Raw genomic sequence first — 17494 nt, 5'->3', positions numbered from 1 at the left:
CAACTTGTTCATTACAAATATTATTGTATTTATTATTTGTATTCTTTTTTTTTTCTTTTTTTTTATCACAAATTTCTCTGTGTGAAATTCGGGCTGCTCTCCCCAGGGAGAGCGCATCGCTAAACTACAGCACCACTCATTTTTTTTGTAATTTTTCCTGTGTGCAGTTTTATTTGTTTTTCCTATCGAAGTGATTTTTCAACAGAATTTTGCCGGGAACAACCCTTTTTGTTGCTGTGAGTTCTTTTACGTGAGTTGCTGTGAGTTCTTTTTAAGTGTATGCTGCACACAGGACCTCAGTTTATCATCTCATCCAAATGACTAGCGTCCAGACCACCACTCAAGGTCTAGTGGAGGGGGAGAAAATATCGGTGGCTGAGCCCTGATTCGAACCAGTGCTCTCAGGTTCTTTCACTTCCTAGGCAGATGCGTTACCCCTAGGCCATCACTCCACATAGTCACCATTAGTCAGGTAATTTGCTTAGTAGTATAATAATTTCTGGACAAATGGATAATACATGTACACACAAATCATACTAGATAAAAACAAGAGAGGCAAGGCCTTCAAGACTCACTTGTGATACCGTTAAAAAAAAAAAAAAAAAAAAATCTAATCGTTAAAATGTGTTCTGTATTTGTTATTATAAAGCTTCAGGTTAAAAGAAAAAGAAAAAAGAAAAAAAAGTCCTAACAGCAGATTCATAAGCTGTGTGTTCGGGTAAGAAGAAACTGTCTTACCCATTACACTATCGTGGCTCCTTAGCTGACGTTAAAAAATATAAGATTTAAACTTTTTTTTTTTTTTTTTTTAAAGGGCGATAAATCGATTGCGGTGTTCGCAGTGAGAACGTTGTTTAAATCATATTATTCTGGTGTATCTTGGGCATTCAAAAAATCTTTAAGGGCAATTAAAAATTCTCTAGATCTAGATGTACAAGTTTAGTTACACCCGGTTGACACGGTCGATTCAATTTCTCTTTTATGTTCATTCTAGTTGATATGAAAATTGAGTATTTTGTTAAACTAATAACATGTAGGGCCAAGTACAAGTACTTCTAAACGTCGCATGAAGTGAAAAGGACTTCATTTTGAGAAAAGTCAAGACTAGAAATTTTTACATTTCATCAATTCAAGGGTATTAACTCTCATGGTTTATTATTTTTAACTGTGAATTCGGATTGATTCTGTGGATTTTTATGGCAGTTTGGGGCATAATCCAGTAAGTAATGAGGTGTTCACAAATCCTTCTCTGAATAAATATTCAACGGTCTCTGTCTCCAACTTTCCATCACATGTTATTGTGTATTGTCGATTGAATATAGGATTGAACAAGCAGGTCAACAACTTGAAACAAAATGGCATCGTTCACGTTCATGAAGAATATGAGCACGTGCTTTGAATATGTATAAATATGTGTACGCAATTGATTTTTGCCCATGACCTTCAGGGCTCGGCCAATAGATCTATAAAGTCCACTCGTCATATTGATTTTAATATTTTCCAAAAAAGACCACTTGGGCGAATGAACACAGTGAAAGCCCTGTACACTGAGAGTAAAACACACAAGCTTTTTATGTAGGCAATTTTTATTTTTAGACACTTGTATGCTCTCTGCTTCTCTCAAGATTGGATTACTGCAACTCTCTTTTGGCCGGCCTTCCCAAATATCTGTCAGAAAGACTCCAACGAATTCAGAATAATGCTGCCAGACTCATTTGCAGAGCTTCTAAATTTGACCATGTTTCTCCTCTCCTTCAGTCTCTCCACTGGTTGCCTGTTTCTGATCGAATAGACTATAAGCCACTCTGACCTTTTCTGCAGTCAATGGATCTGGCCCCAAGTATCTTTCTGAACTCCTTCATATCTATACCCCGTCTCGCCAGCCCCGTTCTTCCTCTGATACTCGACTTCTCAGGATACCTCACGTCAGAAGTAAGACCTATGGACACAGATCGTTTTCTTTTCAATCGCCAAAGACGTGGAACAAGTTCCCTGATAACCTCCATCATTCTGATTCCCTCGCATCTTTTAAATCTCATCTCAAAACACACCTTTTCCCTCAGCAGTAAGTTCAATTGTGGCAGGTCCACGTCCTTTGCGTTAGCTGTGCTTGACTATGTGTGTATACATATGTATGTGTACATAACTACATGCATGTATATGAATGTGTATTGTGTGTGCGTGTGTTTATGTAAGTTTGTGCCTGCCTATGTGTGCGTATGTGTTAGGGTAGCTGTTAGATATACATGTATTGTTAAAATGTATGTATGCAGTGTGTGTGTGTGTGTGTGTGTGTAGTCATATTTTGGTGTGTGTATGTAACATGCAATGTGTTATGTCAACAAAGCGTTCTTGTCAAGCACCTAGAGCAGATTTCTGGATAGTGTGCTATATAAGTATCCATTATTATTATTATTATTATTATGTATTGGGTATAATTTCAAAATGTGATGTTTAAGATGAGAAAGATCAGTTTAAAGCAAAGTAAGCCCCCTAGCATTAATTACAGATTAATTTCCCTTTTTTACTATCTGCACCAAAGACATGCAAAATAAATATAACTTCCATGCTTAGCAAAAGAAGTTCCTGTTTGAACAAAAAATGATAAAAATGACTGCTCTTGTTGTTGTGTCAGAATATCAGATCAAAGTGCCAGGTTTAGAGAATAAAAAAAAATATATATATATAACGGTAAATCCATGATAAAAATGACTGCTCTTGTTGTGTCAGAATATCAGATCAAAGTGCCAGGTTTAGAGAATAAAAAGAAATAAATATAACGGTAAATCCAGTTTGGATATAATTTGGCTTCTTTTTAAAAAATTAATTTTTTGTGCCCATCCCAGAGGTGCAATATTGTTTTAAACAAGATGACTGGAAAGAACTGAATTTTTCCTATTTTTATGCCAAATTTGGTGTCAGCTGACAAAATATTTGCAGAGAAAATGGCAGTGTTAAAGTTTACCACAGACACACACACACACACACACACACCGAACACCGAGCTAAAACATAGACTCACTTTGTTTACACAAGTGAGTCAATAAAAAGATACAATAAAAAGAGATTTATTGTGACTATAGATGTGAGGCCATGCCCCTCGGCCTCCATCCCCTCCTCCTCCCCCTCACTGACTAGGTACACTTTATCCATTTCTTCTTTGTCCGCATTGGCTTACTGCCCAGAATCTCACTCACATTGTGTACTGCTAATAATTAGTCGCGTTACTGTCTGCTCTGTACAGCCAGCGTCACTGTTGTTGTATCTTGGCCAGTCTCTTCATTGCTTCCTCAATTCTCAGTCGAATCATCCAATAACAGTTCATCGTTTTCTTCTTCGAGTTGATGCTTCAATTCCTACGAAGCATGAGCTAAAGAAAGCAATTTTGGTTGTTTTAGTGCACATCGATTGCAAAGCTTGAGCTGGGTATCTACATTTTGTTGAGTGTGCGACGAGCCAGGCAAAACTGCAGCAGTAACCCAACCAAATCACTCAAATAAAGGACTGCCTGACAGGGTTTCTGCCTATCAGTAGAATCGTAGAAAGATTCCCCAAGCTAAAGCCACCAGTGTTTTTGTCAACAAACTCAATACAAACCAGGGAAACATCAGAACATTTTGCCGATGAGTTATCTTCTCATCTTTGTGGCAGTGAAGCGTACACAGTTGTGCTGACAAGTTATCTCATCATACATACATAGTCTGTCGGGTGGCAGAATGGTAACTTTTACCTCAGTTTGGGAGGAGGGGAGGGGTGAGGGGGGGCTCATAGTGATTTTCTTGTGTGTTTTTCTGTCAGAAATCTTGATTTACCTGTCTGCCAAGTTTACGGTATAATGTAGGGAGAAGGTAAATATCAGCTATTTTTCATCCATTGGGCCATACAAATAACTTTTGGGGATATGTTTTTAAAATGACACTATATTTACATATTTCATCACATAGTTTAATTTCTGTATGTCTACAGAAAGAAATTAGAATGAGCTACTCCATGAATTGCATTAGAATTGGATTTGTGACAAAATAGTCTGTCATGGGATCAAATACTCCCGGTGTACTGAAAATGCTCAAATTCCAATAACCTGATTACTGGATGAAGGATTTCTTTATCAGCATGAGGTAATTGCTGGTATAATTTGGCACTGTATTAGAATATATATTTGTGTTATAATATGTAGTATTGCATTTAATCAGTCTAATTTACAGGGTTTATGCCCTAGCCGACTGCAAGGATCACAATGTAAATGAAGCAGGGTGTTTTTTCTTTGCTTTTTCCAATACATTTTTATGAAAGAAATGACACTGTATCTTACAGGGGTTTCACTTTCACTGTGTTTTTGTTCACTTTGTCTTTCTCCTTTTCAGTATATATATATATATATATATATATATGTGTGTGTGTGTGTGTGTGGATGTATGGATGTATGTATGTTATTTTCTCAATTGTCTATGAGTTATGATAATGGAAATTTGAAAAAAAAATGTTGAAAAAAAATCTTGCAAGGGGTTTATTTGTAGTTTGAAAGCAGGGGGAGTGTATATGTATGTATGTATATATATATTTGTCGCTTTTCCTTCTGAAAACGATATAGATGAAGTCTGGGGTATACCTGGTTGCAACGTCACAGTACCAGAATAATGAACATAATTCATTTTCTTTGTGTTAAACATAAAATTTAGAAATGTGGACACACAAATTCTGCATCATTTACAACAAAACAGCTTTGAGACAGACATAAGATTAGTGACCAACCAAAGCAAGGCTTAGACTGAGAAATATGACATCTGACGTGTTCACAAAAGCAGTACAAAGATTGCAAAGTTTCACTTTGAAAATGCCAGATATATTCTGAAATGCAAACAGTGAATCACAATGTAAGTACAGAAAGCCTAAGACAAGGAGGATACCACAGCCGGACCATCAACTCCCAGGAAAAAGACAACTTGCACTGAAAGTTTTTATTATTTTTTTCCCAAGTGATTGCTGCATCATGTGTGAGAAAGCGAGGAAATGGAACCCAGTTTCTAAGGACCAGAGCTCTCAAATGGGGAAGAGTGAGGCAAAATTTCTGAAGCTGCTTCTCTAACTGAGTGATCATCTAAATAATATCTTGTGGCACAGGAAGCACACTACCACAGAATCTTTCAGAAGGGACTTCATTCTGAGGCATGCGGATAGACATGGAAGAAGACACAAATTATTTGTAAAAGAAAGCTGACTTGGACGCTTTTAACCATGTTTGTGAGTAAATGGAAAAGAGCATCATTGGTGAAGACGATGTAGAGCATATGTATCAGTGCTGAGAGATGTATCATGCATGCAAGAGAAACACCCACTGTTTCACAATTGAAATCACAGGACTGAATATTCTTGTTGCAAAATTGGTTTTGCATCTCTTTATCATCAAGGCTGATGTAAGTGCGGTGTATTGACGCAAAAACCTTTAACAATGATGTTTTGTTTACCAATAAAACGTAAATTGCGGCGACACTATACTTGTAATCGTGGAGTTTGGGTCAGTAATATAACACCTGTAACGATTGGGTACATTTTAGCAGGTTATTTTTTATAGCAGAAGGCTGAGTGATAAAAAAACGAAGCTCTACAAACGTAATCTTAGTCAAATATGACATTTCACTAATAACAGCATACCATTTTTGTTGATCACACACTTTCACAACAATGCAAAAACAGTGCCTTTTTAACCATACCCTGGTATATTCATACTGTAATTCATTTTTGGCAGACAGGTATATTTGGATGGTATATTGATCAAACTTTCAGAAGATCATAATAGTAATTGTGGAGTTTGGGTCAGTAATATAATCCCAAACATAACATGAGCCAAATTCAAGGTAAAGATAGAACAGGTGAATTTTGAGCTTTTATTGAATGAGTTTGGGAAGGTGATTTGGATTCCAAAAGAAAAGTATTTGTTTTTATGATGAAGCAGATTTAAACCTTACGAAGTCAATCTGTATGTGATTTTGATAAAATATTTAATTCCATCTATCTGTTTGTGGATGGATAACATCCATCTGTCTGTTCATGTCATTGGTTTGTTGTCACACCCACATTGAAAGCATTGTATTGAAAAAGCTTGGACAGTAACCGGTACATTGGTTACAGGAGCTAGCCAGAAAACCTTGGATTGGCTACAGTTATCATATTGATAATAGGTCATTGATAATAATAATGATGATGATGATGGCAATTATATTTGTGAAATGCAAAATAACCATAATAATATTTAATAATGATGATGATGATAAAAAGAATATGATAATGATAATCATATAATAATGATATTGATGATGATGGTGTGAATATGATATTTATGGTTAAAAAATAGGTTATGATGGTGGAGAGTCACTTCTGTAACGCACATGATGTGTCTCCTGTCATGCATACTGACTTGATACCATGTGCCTACAGATTGGCAGTGTATGGGAACAATGCCATCGACATTGAGGTCAAGTCATACTGGAAGCTGTTCATTGAGGAGGTAGGTAGTCTGTGCAATAGTTGGACTGTAATCAAACTGTAATCACCGTCTTATGGTATTGTATTGTGTTACTTTTTGTCACAACTGGTTATTCTGTGTAAAATTCAAGCTACTATGGAGAGAGTATCATTACACTGCATTGCCACTTTTCTTTTTTTTTCTTTTTTTTTAATTACCTGCAAGTGTATTTGTTTTACTATTAAACTAGGTGGATTTTTGTACAGATATTTTGCCAGGGACAACCCTTTAGTTGCCATGTGTTCTTTTACATATCGAACCTTGGTCTATCATTTCATCCAAAAGACTAGCACCAAGACCACCACTCAAGATCTTGTGCAAGGGCAGGGGATAAAAATCCCAGTTCGCTTTTGGGACACTCACTTCCTACTCGGGCGCATAACTACAAGGCCACTGCTTTTTTTTTTTTTTTTTTTTTTTTTTTTTTCTTACAATACTGTGATGTTGTCCTTTGATTGCTGTATGTATGGTTTATACTGCTGTTGTGGGGAGAGTTACAGTCTGCTCTCATTGGTGTAAGTGTCTTCCACAAAAAAAGGAAGAAAAATTCTTTCTACTCAATTTTTGATTGATAGGTCTGCACAGATGTAGTGTCACATGTGGTTCTGAAATTATTATTATTATTTTTATTGTGAATTTGATGCCAATATTTAACTTGCATTGAGGCAAATGTGGGTCTTTTTTCTTTGTTTGTATGAGCCTTTTACTTCTGACAGTGGATATATCTGTGGTTTAGGGGTGAATGCATAATCAGGTGTCCAGCCACTCATTTGTATCACTTACCTCCCTTGCAATTGGCGACAACTTTGATGAGAGTTTGAAGCAATATTTTGGCAACATTTGGCTTATTTGATGCATTTTTGTGTGTGTTTTTATGATGTGAAAAGCTGTAAACGTGTCAACATCGGTGTCAGAACATACAGTACAGAGGAGGTGGCTAGAATTTTGTTTGATTTACGGCATGACTTTGACAATAGCAACTATGAAAATGTGATGGAAAATGAAAGTTGTTGTTGATGAACTGAAATGATTCTGGTTATCCTGATAATGATTGCATGCTACAAGGTATTTCAACAGGAAGAGGGCATGTCAGAAGTGGGGTTTGAAAAAACCCAATATTTTAGCTGGTCAGATCATTGTCAGATGAAATTAATTTTTTTTTCACAACTGGTTTTTCAACAAAATCAGAAAGGATTTTGTTATCAGTCAAAATATGATGAAAAGAAACTTTCAAAGCAGAGGACATCACAGACTGATACTTACGGGATACATTTTCAAACGAGAAATATGTGTAAAAATAAGGTGGAGAGGGTAGGGGGTGGGGTGGGCGTTCTTAACTAAGCAACAGTTCATCTGTTTACTCCCCATTTCCTCCGAGAGGTAATTTTACTTAACAGAGATACTTTATCTGTTACGAAAACCTCCCAAAGGAAACATCCTCCATTTCACAATATCGTAATATTAATGAAAATAATAGTGATGATAATGATGAGAATAGTAATTGTGAGGTATTGAGTAAAAATCTTTTTGAAGGTAGTCCTCATGAATGACAGGTAGAAAGAAACTGAAACAAATCCTTGCATTGAAGAAAAAAGAATGTGAAACTTTGCGATTGTTTTACTGTGTCTGTGTGTAATGTGTTTTAGGTGCTGACACCTTTTTACATCTTCCAAATCGCCAGCATCACACTGTGGCTGTTTGACCAGTACTACTACTACGCAGGCTGTATCTTTGTGGTGTCTGCCCTCTCAATTGGGGTGTCTCTGTATGAGACCAAGAAGGTGAGAGCTGCCCGTGTTGTCCATTAACCCTTTCACTTCTGAAACATTTCACTTTGGTGCATGCCGAGAAAATTTACAGAAAAGAATGGGGGAAAAGTCACATATTTACTCTTTAGTTCTGTAATATCTGCCCAAACTATTAAATATGACAGAATAAAAAGTATTTATTACTGTGTTGGATTCCTAAAACACACAATTTGGAAGGGAAAAAAAAGTATTGGTAATAGTACTTTATACTTTGTTGAATATCTATATATATCTCTCACACAATTTGGAAGGGAAAAAAAAGTATTGGTGATAGTACTTTATCCTTTGTTGAATATATGTATATATCTCTCTGTCTGTCTGTCTGTCTGTCTGTCTGTCTATAAATAACTGTAATTGTTCTTTACCGGTAATGCGCAAAATCTTTGTGCGTTATGGTAATGGGCAATGATTTTGCACATTACCGTTATTAGGGAAGGCAGCCTGTGTGCACTGGCCATTACCAGTAGTGGGCAGGGAGTGGGCATTGTCCAAGTGCATTCTCTCTCTCTCTCTTTCTTTTTCAATGTGTGTGTATGTGTGTGTGTGTGTGTGTGTGTGTGTGTGTGTGTGTGAACAATTTGCAGAAAACAAGGATTCAAAGTCATGGTGGTGTAAACTTGATAGAAGTAAAATGTAATTTTGTTTAAATCCCTCTCTCTGCTTGCTGATGTCTGCCATTGTGTGTGTGTGTGTGTGTGTGTGTGTGTGTGAGAGAGATTGCCATTGAAATAAATGAGTGATTGATAAAAACATGAAAGAGAGAGAAGGGAGATCATCAACTTACTTGAACTTTCCATCTGGTTGACTTTACATATCGATGAGGTCCACCTGTCCTGCGAGTGAAAACTCAATATTTATCTCAAGATGGTGAATCCTGAACACCCAGCAACAGAGTTGGTTTGCACACGAGATTCATTGACTCTCCCAAATATTGAGAAGATGATGAAAGAATAATTATTTTATGAATCTAATCAGACCTGCCTAGTATTACGATTCGTCCGTAGTTTCTACGATTCAAGCCCCCTGACTACGGCACTATGGCCGAGTAAAGAAAAACTACGATTTTGCAGACCGCGAAACCTGAAACACACACACACACACACACACACACACAGACACACACATGGCAAATCCTAAGAAGCGCCGCACACATTCGTCTCTGAAGAATTCATCACTGAAGATGAACTTTCATAGCATTTGACGTCAACGCTCCCCCCACCACCGCCCCGTTTTGCTGAGATTACGTCAGCCGTTTGTCAGTTTGGCTCACTTCACTAGAGACGTCGATCCGCTTTACCAAACTCGCGTGCGGCCTGTCAACTGGATGTCGGTACATTTCACGATCGCCGTTGTTTTTGATCACACGCACACGCACGCACACACACACACACACACACGCACGTACGTGCGCGCGCGCACACACACACACATACACACACGTGTGTGTGTGTGCATGCACTCAGAGATGCTCTCTCTCTCTCCCTCTCTCTGTGTTTATGGATATAACACATAACCAGCTTTGTTCTCCTAATGCAGTCCCCAAGATCCCCTCGCCTGTTTCAGTAAAGTTCACAATTTTGGAATCACTGCAAACAAGTAAAAACTAAGAGAAAGAGGAAAGGAAATAAAATAAAATTTAATGATGGTTACTGTCAGTCAGTCATTTTGTGTTGGTGATTTTGTCACATGCTCCTTTTTGTCTTTAGAGATTGGTATCTCTGCATGTGATCACTGAAAGCTTCACTTGTGTTTGATAATTAGCCCTAAACCATGTCTTGGTTAGTACAAGGAAGATGACATGAAGAGTGTATTAAAGTGGAAATGCCGCCATGCCCATACTACTGAAAACTACCATAAAACTACTGAAAACTGGGGCTCTACTACTGAGAGGTATTTGGGGGCCTAGGCAGGTCTGATCTAATGCACCCAAAATCAAATTACACACAAAGACAACACAAACAAAGCACTATAGTATAAATCAAAAGTATATGCTCTCTCTCTCTCTCTTTCACACACACACACACACACACACACACACACACACACACACACACTTAAGCCACCCCCACCCCCACCACCCACCCCCTCCAAAAAATGAGTAAGATAGAATATAGTCATCACAGCCCTCCCCACTGTCTTGGAAGTTCGTCCACAATCACACTCGGTGGCATCACTTAACTTGCACACAATTTTGGCTTCCCATGCCTTAGGAAACATAGTTCTGTCTCAGCTGCCCATTGACGGGTGACTGGCCCTTGTGGTGAAAGAAGTTGGAGCAGGGGGTGTGGGGGGTGGGGTGGGGGGGTAACAGTGATGAGCACACATGTGGTGGCAAAAGCAGGTCCTGGTAACCCAGAAGTAGAAGTGTGGAGGAAAGGAGGAAGGTACAGATATCATTGAATATGAAGAATGAATAAGAAGGTTCGTGATCTGCAAAGAACAGGGGCACAGCGGTGAACCTTTGCCTAATAATATTGGCCTCACTGCTACACTGCCCACTCAAGAGCTCAGATAATCAACACTTAGCCATGACAACTGGCCAGTATGTAATCCGCAAATTAGTGTTCAGTCAACCATAAAATAGCTGAAACTGACAGAACTACTCTCAGCTCATCAGCTGCCACATTGTTCATAATACTAACTTGAACTAAAATAAATCTACACATGCCAAGCACACAGGAAATTCAGCCACTGTAAAAAAAATTCACACATTATTTCACAGTGCGTACACCTTTCAAAGCACATCTCTTGACAACAAGGAATAACCATATTATAAAATAGTATTGTGACAGTGATATGCTCATGAAATAACACAGCATTTCAGCTCTGCATCCACAAACACATTCACAGTCAGTCACTATTGCCTTTTGGAATAGTAAAGTGTTAAAACTACTAGGCTTTTCCACGAAGGTATTCTCTACTGAATAGTGAACTCTCCCCAGTCTTCACACAAGACAGGCCACAGAACATGCAGGAGAAGATTCACACGAAGACCGAAGACCACCGCAGACTAACTGATCTGAGCTTTTCAGTGCACACACACCAACTCTATTTTTTTCTTGCAATCAGTATTGCCACTTGTAGATCTATGACTCAGTAAACTGAAAGCAATCTACCTGCACATTAGTTTAACACTGCTTATTTTCTGTTTTTTGTTTGTTTGTTTATTTTACATAAATCTCCTCTTCTTATGATAAGGCTTTCGTTACACCACTCCAGTAACTATGCAAGTTCTTGGCTTCACACAGTCCTGGTAAGTGTGGCCCACAGAATGTGACAACCACATCAGTGGGACTGGACCTGCTGGAGTCTGCAAACCCATTCACACTACAAACACCTACCATGGGTAGCTCTGTCCAATTAACACTACAAACACCTGCCATAGGTTGCTCTGAACAGGGCCTCTGAACTGAAGACAATAGCTCCTAGCCTTCCTGACCTGTCACCCCTTGGCCAACAGAGCAAGATTTGTCTTGACCAGCTTTCACACCAGCCCAGGTCCCATCGGGCAGTGCCTTCCACCCTTGCACAAGGATTAGCTAATTCAGTTACTGGCTCTAAAACACCTGTGATTCAGCCTGAAACTGGTAAATAAGAGGGGACATAACTCCTATTAGACTATTGCCACTGATGACAATTTGTGAACGCTACACTGAGAACAGGATATGTTCGAATCAGAACAACAAATCACTTACAGATGACAGCTTCCAGTTGTCAGTCTCATTTGGGAGTGCCCTGTCCTTTTTGTTGGTTGAATGTATCAATTCTTCTTTATTGTCTGGTTGTTTTCCAGAAAGCTTCAGATCTGCTGTTGTATGTCCTCATGAAGAAACCATCTTTGGATAATAATTGTTTGAAAATTTATCAGCCTGTCTCAAATCTATCATTTTTATCAAAATTGCTAGAAAAGATTATATAGCCTCAGATCTTAACCCGTCTGGAACAACATCATTGACTTAATTCTCATCAGTCAGTTAATGGAGGTGGTCATAGCTGTGAAACAGCCCTTCTTAGTATAGTACTCAATGATTGCTTTCTGGATTTGATGATGAGAAAATATCTGTTCTCACTTTTTCATATTTGTCCAAAGCCTTTGACACCACTCTATCCTCTTGAACAGACTTATAACTTTCTTTTATATTTGTGACACTGCACTAGCATGGATCACGTCTTGCCTGTCAGATCATACATGGAAAGTGTGTGAAAATGATAAGATACTTTAGTGTATTTGCCTTGAGATATGGTGTCCCACAGGGATCCATCCTAGGTCCCGTTCTTTTCATGCTGTATGCAGCTCCTGTGTCAGATGTCATCAGTCATCATGCAGTGTCGCATGAGAGCTTTGCTGGCAACACTCAACTTCATCAGTCAGCCTCCATAGCTGAAATTGATGCACTGGTGACTCAGACACAGGAATACACTTCAGACCTAAAGGACTGGATGACTCAGTAAGCTCCGCCTAAATAATGATAAGACAGTTTATGATAGCCTGTCCAAAAAAGTTTCATCAACATCCTTCCTTTCTGACTGTGTTCAAATTAATGGCATATCTGTTTCACTTTCTGTTCGTAGTCTTGGTGTAATCCTCAACTGGTCTATTTCCTTCCAACAGCACACTTCTAATATCTGTAAAGTTGCCTATCTGGAGCTGTATAGAATCTGTTCTATCCGCTGTTCTTTGCACAAGTTTGATTTAGATGAACAAAATCAGTCACCTTGCCTCAGTACACAAAAATTCAATCTAGAGCATTGTTAATGTTATTCACTTTACTTCACCTGTACTTTTTGTCCAAGAGCAAAGCAGCTCATTTCCCAAGAATTTACAAAATAGGTTGCTGTTGTTGTTGCTTTTCTGCTGAGAGAATAGCACACGCTGAAAAACCATACTGAAATCAAGGGAAAAACTGGTGTTTAATCTACACCACCCATATCCCAATAATTTTTAAATTTCAAATATTCGGGTTTTTGTGTGTTTTAAATACCCATACATATGAACCTCTCTTCCTCCCTCTCTCTCTTTTCCATCCCTTTTCACTACTTTCTTTTGTTTTCATTTGCCTTTCTTTTCATTTCTGAGAAAAAAACACACACAAAAAACCACTTGATGTCTATGGAGAAGTTTGATATTACATGTATGTTTAGATGGTTGTGCACCTTTTGTGAATTTTTTTTTTATGACAACATTTAAGATAACAAAATGTAAGTCTTTGTAAAAGATTACAACACTGAACTAAATACATCAGTATTTTCTGAGTAGTTCCCTAATGGAACATGACAGACCCTTTAAACATTTGACCTGGGAACACGTCTGTGTTCATCAAGGTTTTTAAGTTCCCATAGGTCTATGTTTCCCCCAGGTGTACAGATCCCACAAATTTGTGTTGGTGGGTCTATATCCCCTAGGTCAAAGTTCCCCCAGGTCAGTATTCCCCAAGATCTGTGTTCCCTCAGGTCTATATCCCCCAGTTCTGTATTCCTTCAGATCTGGTGGTTGGTTTTTTTTTTTTGTTTTTTTTGTTGTTGTTTTTTTTTTAGTCATCCGTACACTTTTGGGTGGTGGTTAGTGGGCGAAACTGGTTAAAATATACAAATACTGCATACAAGAGTTTATGTAATCCAGAAAGAAAATAATGATGATAATAATGGATACTTTTATAGCACACCATGCAGAAATCTGCTCCAAGTGCTTTACAAAACATATGTTTCTTTACAAAACACTTAATCAATGTGACAACCAAACTACACACGCGCGCGCGCACACACACACACACACACACACACACACACCCACATACAAAGGTACATTGGAACAAATACTTCCTCAAAAAAAATAAGCTCTGGGCTTGTCCTTATACCAATCATTTGACATTGCACACAGTAGCAATGACAGAACAAGCCTGGAGCCCCCTTTTTTTTGTTCCAATGTACCTTTAATGTATCTGTGTACTAGCTGAATGGGTCTGAATGGGTAGCATAAGCAGCATTGACTTGAAGTTGTGTTCCTTGTGTATGGAGAGAGTTAACACTCTTTATTTAAAGTTGTTAACTAGTTTGGTTTTTGATCTTACAACACAGTTTCTGAGTTATTATTGTGCTGTTCAGGTCTGCATTTGAAAACAATGGTTTGTAGTTGAAGAAAAGTTCTTTTTGTCTTTATATATATATATATATATATATATATATATATATATATATATATATATACATTAGTTTCCTAAGTTTAGAGTCATTTTAGTTTATGAACTGTTTCACTGTGATTGACTGCACTGTTTAAGTATGTACTTATGTCGTTCTCTTGCAAGCAACGTGTCACACTGCGCAACATGGTTGCCACGGCTCCCAGCAACATCTCTGTCGCCAATGGGACAGATGGTAAGTTGTTGGTTGTTTTTTTTTTGGTGTGTGTGTGTGTATGTTGTGGTGTTGAGGTGTTGAACATATGTATGTATACATGCATTCAAGTAGGACATGCTATATATAAACAAGCATAAAAAAAACAAGCACAAACATGATATTTTGGCATATGTTTTTATCAGACTTGTTGCATGTTGATTCTGATGTTATATTTCTTTGTGGCTGCAGATTTTACGGACATCCCAGAACATCAGCTGGCCCCTGGTGATGTAATTGTGGTGCCAGCACATGGCTGTGTTATGACTTGCGACGCTGTGTTGATCACTGGCACTTGTATTGTCAATGAGAGCATGTTGACAGGTGAGGGTGAATGAGAATCTAAAATCCATTGCATGTTCATTAACCCCAGATACCACAGGTTAGAGAGCAGTTTATACTTCCAAAATTTTATAAATAGCCATCTATATTTGAGATTAACATTAGTGTTTTCAAATGTCAAATGCTAAATGGAAGTCATCTATCTCTCTAACAACCCGGGGAAAGAAAGGGCTGCCCAGCAGTCACTTCCCCCCCAGCAGCACTCCCTCATGGGTCTTTGTCCCCGCACAGAGTCGAGGCCTAATTACACCCCCAGTGACTTGGGACACTTTCCTGACCCTCCAGTCTTTCAACCCCGGCAAGTAGGGCTTCTCTCCCACACACAACAGTGGCGCGATGTGGGACTTGATGACTGGGTTATGTTGGGACTAGAATCGGGGTGCATGCTTATGTTGTTTCAGGCAGAAGATTCCCCCTCCTCTAAGACCCACTCCTCTTCCTTATGTACTCAACTTTGAGGAGCATGATAGCATATATATTGACGATGGGGATATCACATGGCTTCTTGAAGGCATGACATCAGACCTCAAAACTGGGGCCATGCGTTTTACGTTTAGAGATGCCTGCTTGTGTTTCCAAAGGTCCCAAGAGGGTGGTGACCAATCCTGGATTTGTTCCACTCAACACTTTCCATCCCAGGGCCAAAAATCTTTTGGACTAACATGCACTCATTTTCAAGACCATTCAGCTGTGCAATGTGCTTCCACTTTCAACGTGCAGGTTTCTAGATCCTCATTCATCTGGCATCTCGCCGGTACCTGAGGTTCATGTGGAGGGACAGAGTTCTCTGCCCTCTGCTTTGGTGATTCCATTGTTCCCCCCACACCCCACCTCCCATCCCCCTGTCCTCTGCTGAAGGGCTGGCATGGTATCGGGTTCAGTTCAGAGCTCCATACCTCTGTGTATGTACCTACAAAACTGACTCCACTTGGCACAGTCACAGGCCCTGTGTACAATTTACACATCCAGATTTCTGGAGCTGTGCACACAAGGGGGAAATTGCGCTCTCTCCCAAAGTCAGTTCTCTGACTTCCTAGGGTTGACATCTGCATACGGTCCATGATGGTCGGTCAGGGGTTTTAAGTGTTCAGTTCAGGGTCCTGCACATCTTTCTGGGAGATTGGTTCTTTGAAATACATCAGCAATGGCTTATCCCCCACACCCCCTCCCCCGGGTCCCTTCTGGCTTAGGGGTTCCCATAGCCCCCATACTTCAAGTGGCGCTCTTCACGATGCATCTTCATGAGCTCACTCCATGCAGCTGTGATTTGGTCATCATGGGAGCCCAAATGATACTTCACTCTTCTTGCAGCAGTTCGGTGGGCTCGACGCCACTCCACAGTCCACAGGGGAGGATGTCATCAAGAATATCCACATGTTCACAGAAAACACTACTGTTGCGTACGTGGAATAAATACACACACACACACACACACACACACACACACACATATATATATATATATATAATATATATATATAAGGCGGGAGGGGTGGGGTGGGGGCTTTGATAACCTCACGTGTGGTCCAAGGTTCTCCTTTGCTGTTGGTATTAGAGTATTAAGCTTTCAGCAAGACACAGAGTGGCAGTATCAACCTCAGCAGGCGCTCACAGCAGGTTCAAGAGTGTCCTCCACTTGGAGTGGACCCTACACAACGACACCCTGCAGGGGGGTGTGATGTTTAGGGTCTCCACAGAGAGTGGTTCTCTTTGCCACAGGGTCAACAGAAGACCCCTGTTTTCTGTCACACTGGTTCTAGACGCTGAAGCTTGGGCAGCGAATGTTTTTTCACTAGACTGGAGCAAGCTGACCGCTTACACTTTCCTTACTTCCCAATCCCACCCAAGGTGGTTGGAAAGCCGGGTCGGAACACCAACAGATCAGAACCTAAGGCGTTTTCAGTTCCTTTGCTGCTGGAGTCTGAGAGCTTACGAGGTATGCACTATTGCCACTCCAGCCACCATTCAGCACTCGGTGCCTCTTTGCCAGGATTTGGAGATGGCCTTCTGCCGTTCAGAGATTCCTTTTATCAATTTCCACCTCAGGGAAGTCTGTATGCTCATGGCAGATGGTTCCTAGGGGTTGTCTTTGTCACGTTTAACTCATCTGTCACTGTTACATGGGCTTCCCATGTGAACCAGAAGGTAGTGCCATCCTCCATTTGCTTTGAATTCTGCAACAGTTTGACATGGTACAATATATGACACCAAAATAAGGAGTTCGTATTATACTCCCAGTTTGATTGAATATACTTACCATGTCAAAACTCAAATGCCCTCCTGTCCGTCTCCATGATTCTTGCCGTGCTTCACATGGGGCATTTCTTTGCTGGCCATTGGAATGATTATTTACCTCCTGCCAGAAATGACGTTTCATTGGTTAGCATACGCACACCCCCGAAAACAGAGTATGGCTGCATACACAGCGGGA

At 39.5% G+C, this 17494-nt stretch overlaps 1 protein-coding gene across 5 annotated transcripts in view; it reads left to right on the top strand.

Moving 5' to 3' along the window:
• The window catches only part of LOC143287550 (polyamine-transporting ATPase 13A3-like), a 188200-nt gene that overhangs the window by 48302 nt on the left and 122404 nt on the right, over window positions 1-17494 (top strand). For all 5 annotated transcript variants that reach the window (XM_076595626.1, XM_076595625.1, XM_076595623.1 and 2 more), the window contains exons 7-10: window positions 6436-6505; window positions 8170-8304; window positions 14634-14703; window positions 14914-15045. In XM_076595626.1, the coding sequence (XP_076451741.1) occupies window positions 6436-6505; window positions 8170-8304; window positions 14634-14703; window positions 14914-15045 (407 nt within the window). The remainder of the gene's footprint in view (window positions 1-6435; window positions 6506-8169; window positions 8305-14633; window positions 14704-14913; window positions 15046-17494) is intronic.

Source organism: Babylonia areolata, chromosome 11, assembly GCF_041734735.1.
Source record: "Babylonia areolata isolate BAREFJ2019XMU chromosome 11, ASM4173473v1, whole genome shotgun sequence".
Lineage (NCBI taxonomy): Eukaryota > Metazoa > Mollusca > Gastropoda > Neogastropoda > Buccinidae > Babylonia > Babylonia areolata.
This window is presented reverse-complemented; position numbering and strand designations above follow the sequence as displayed.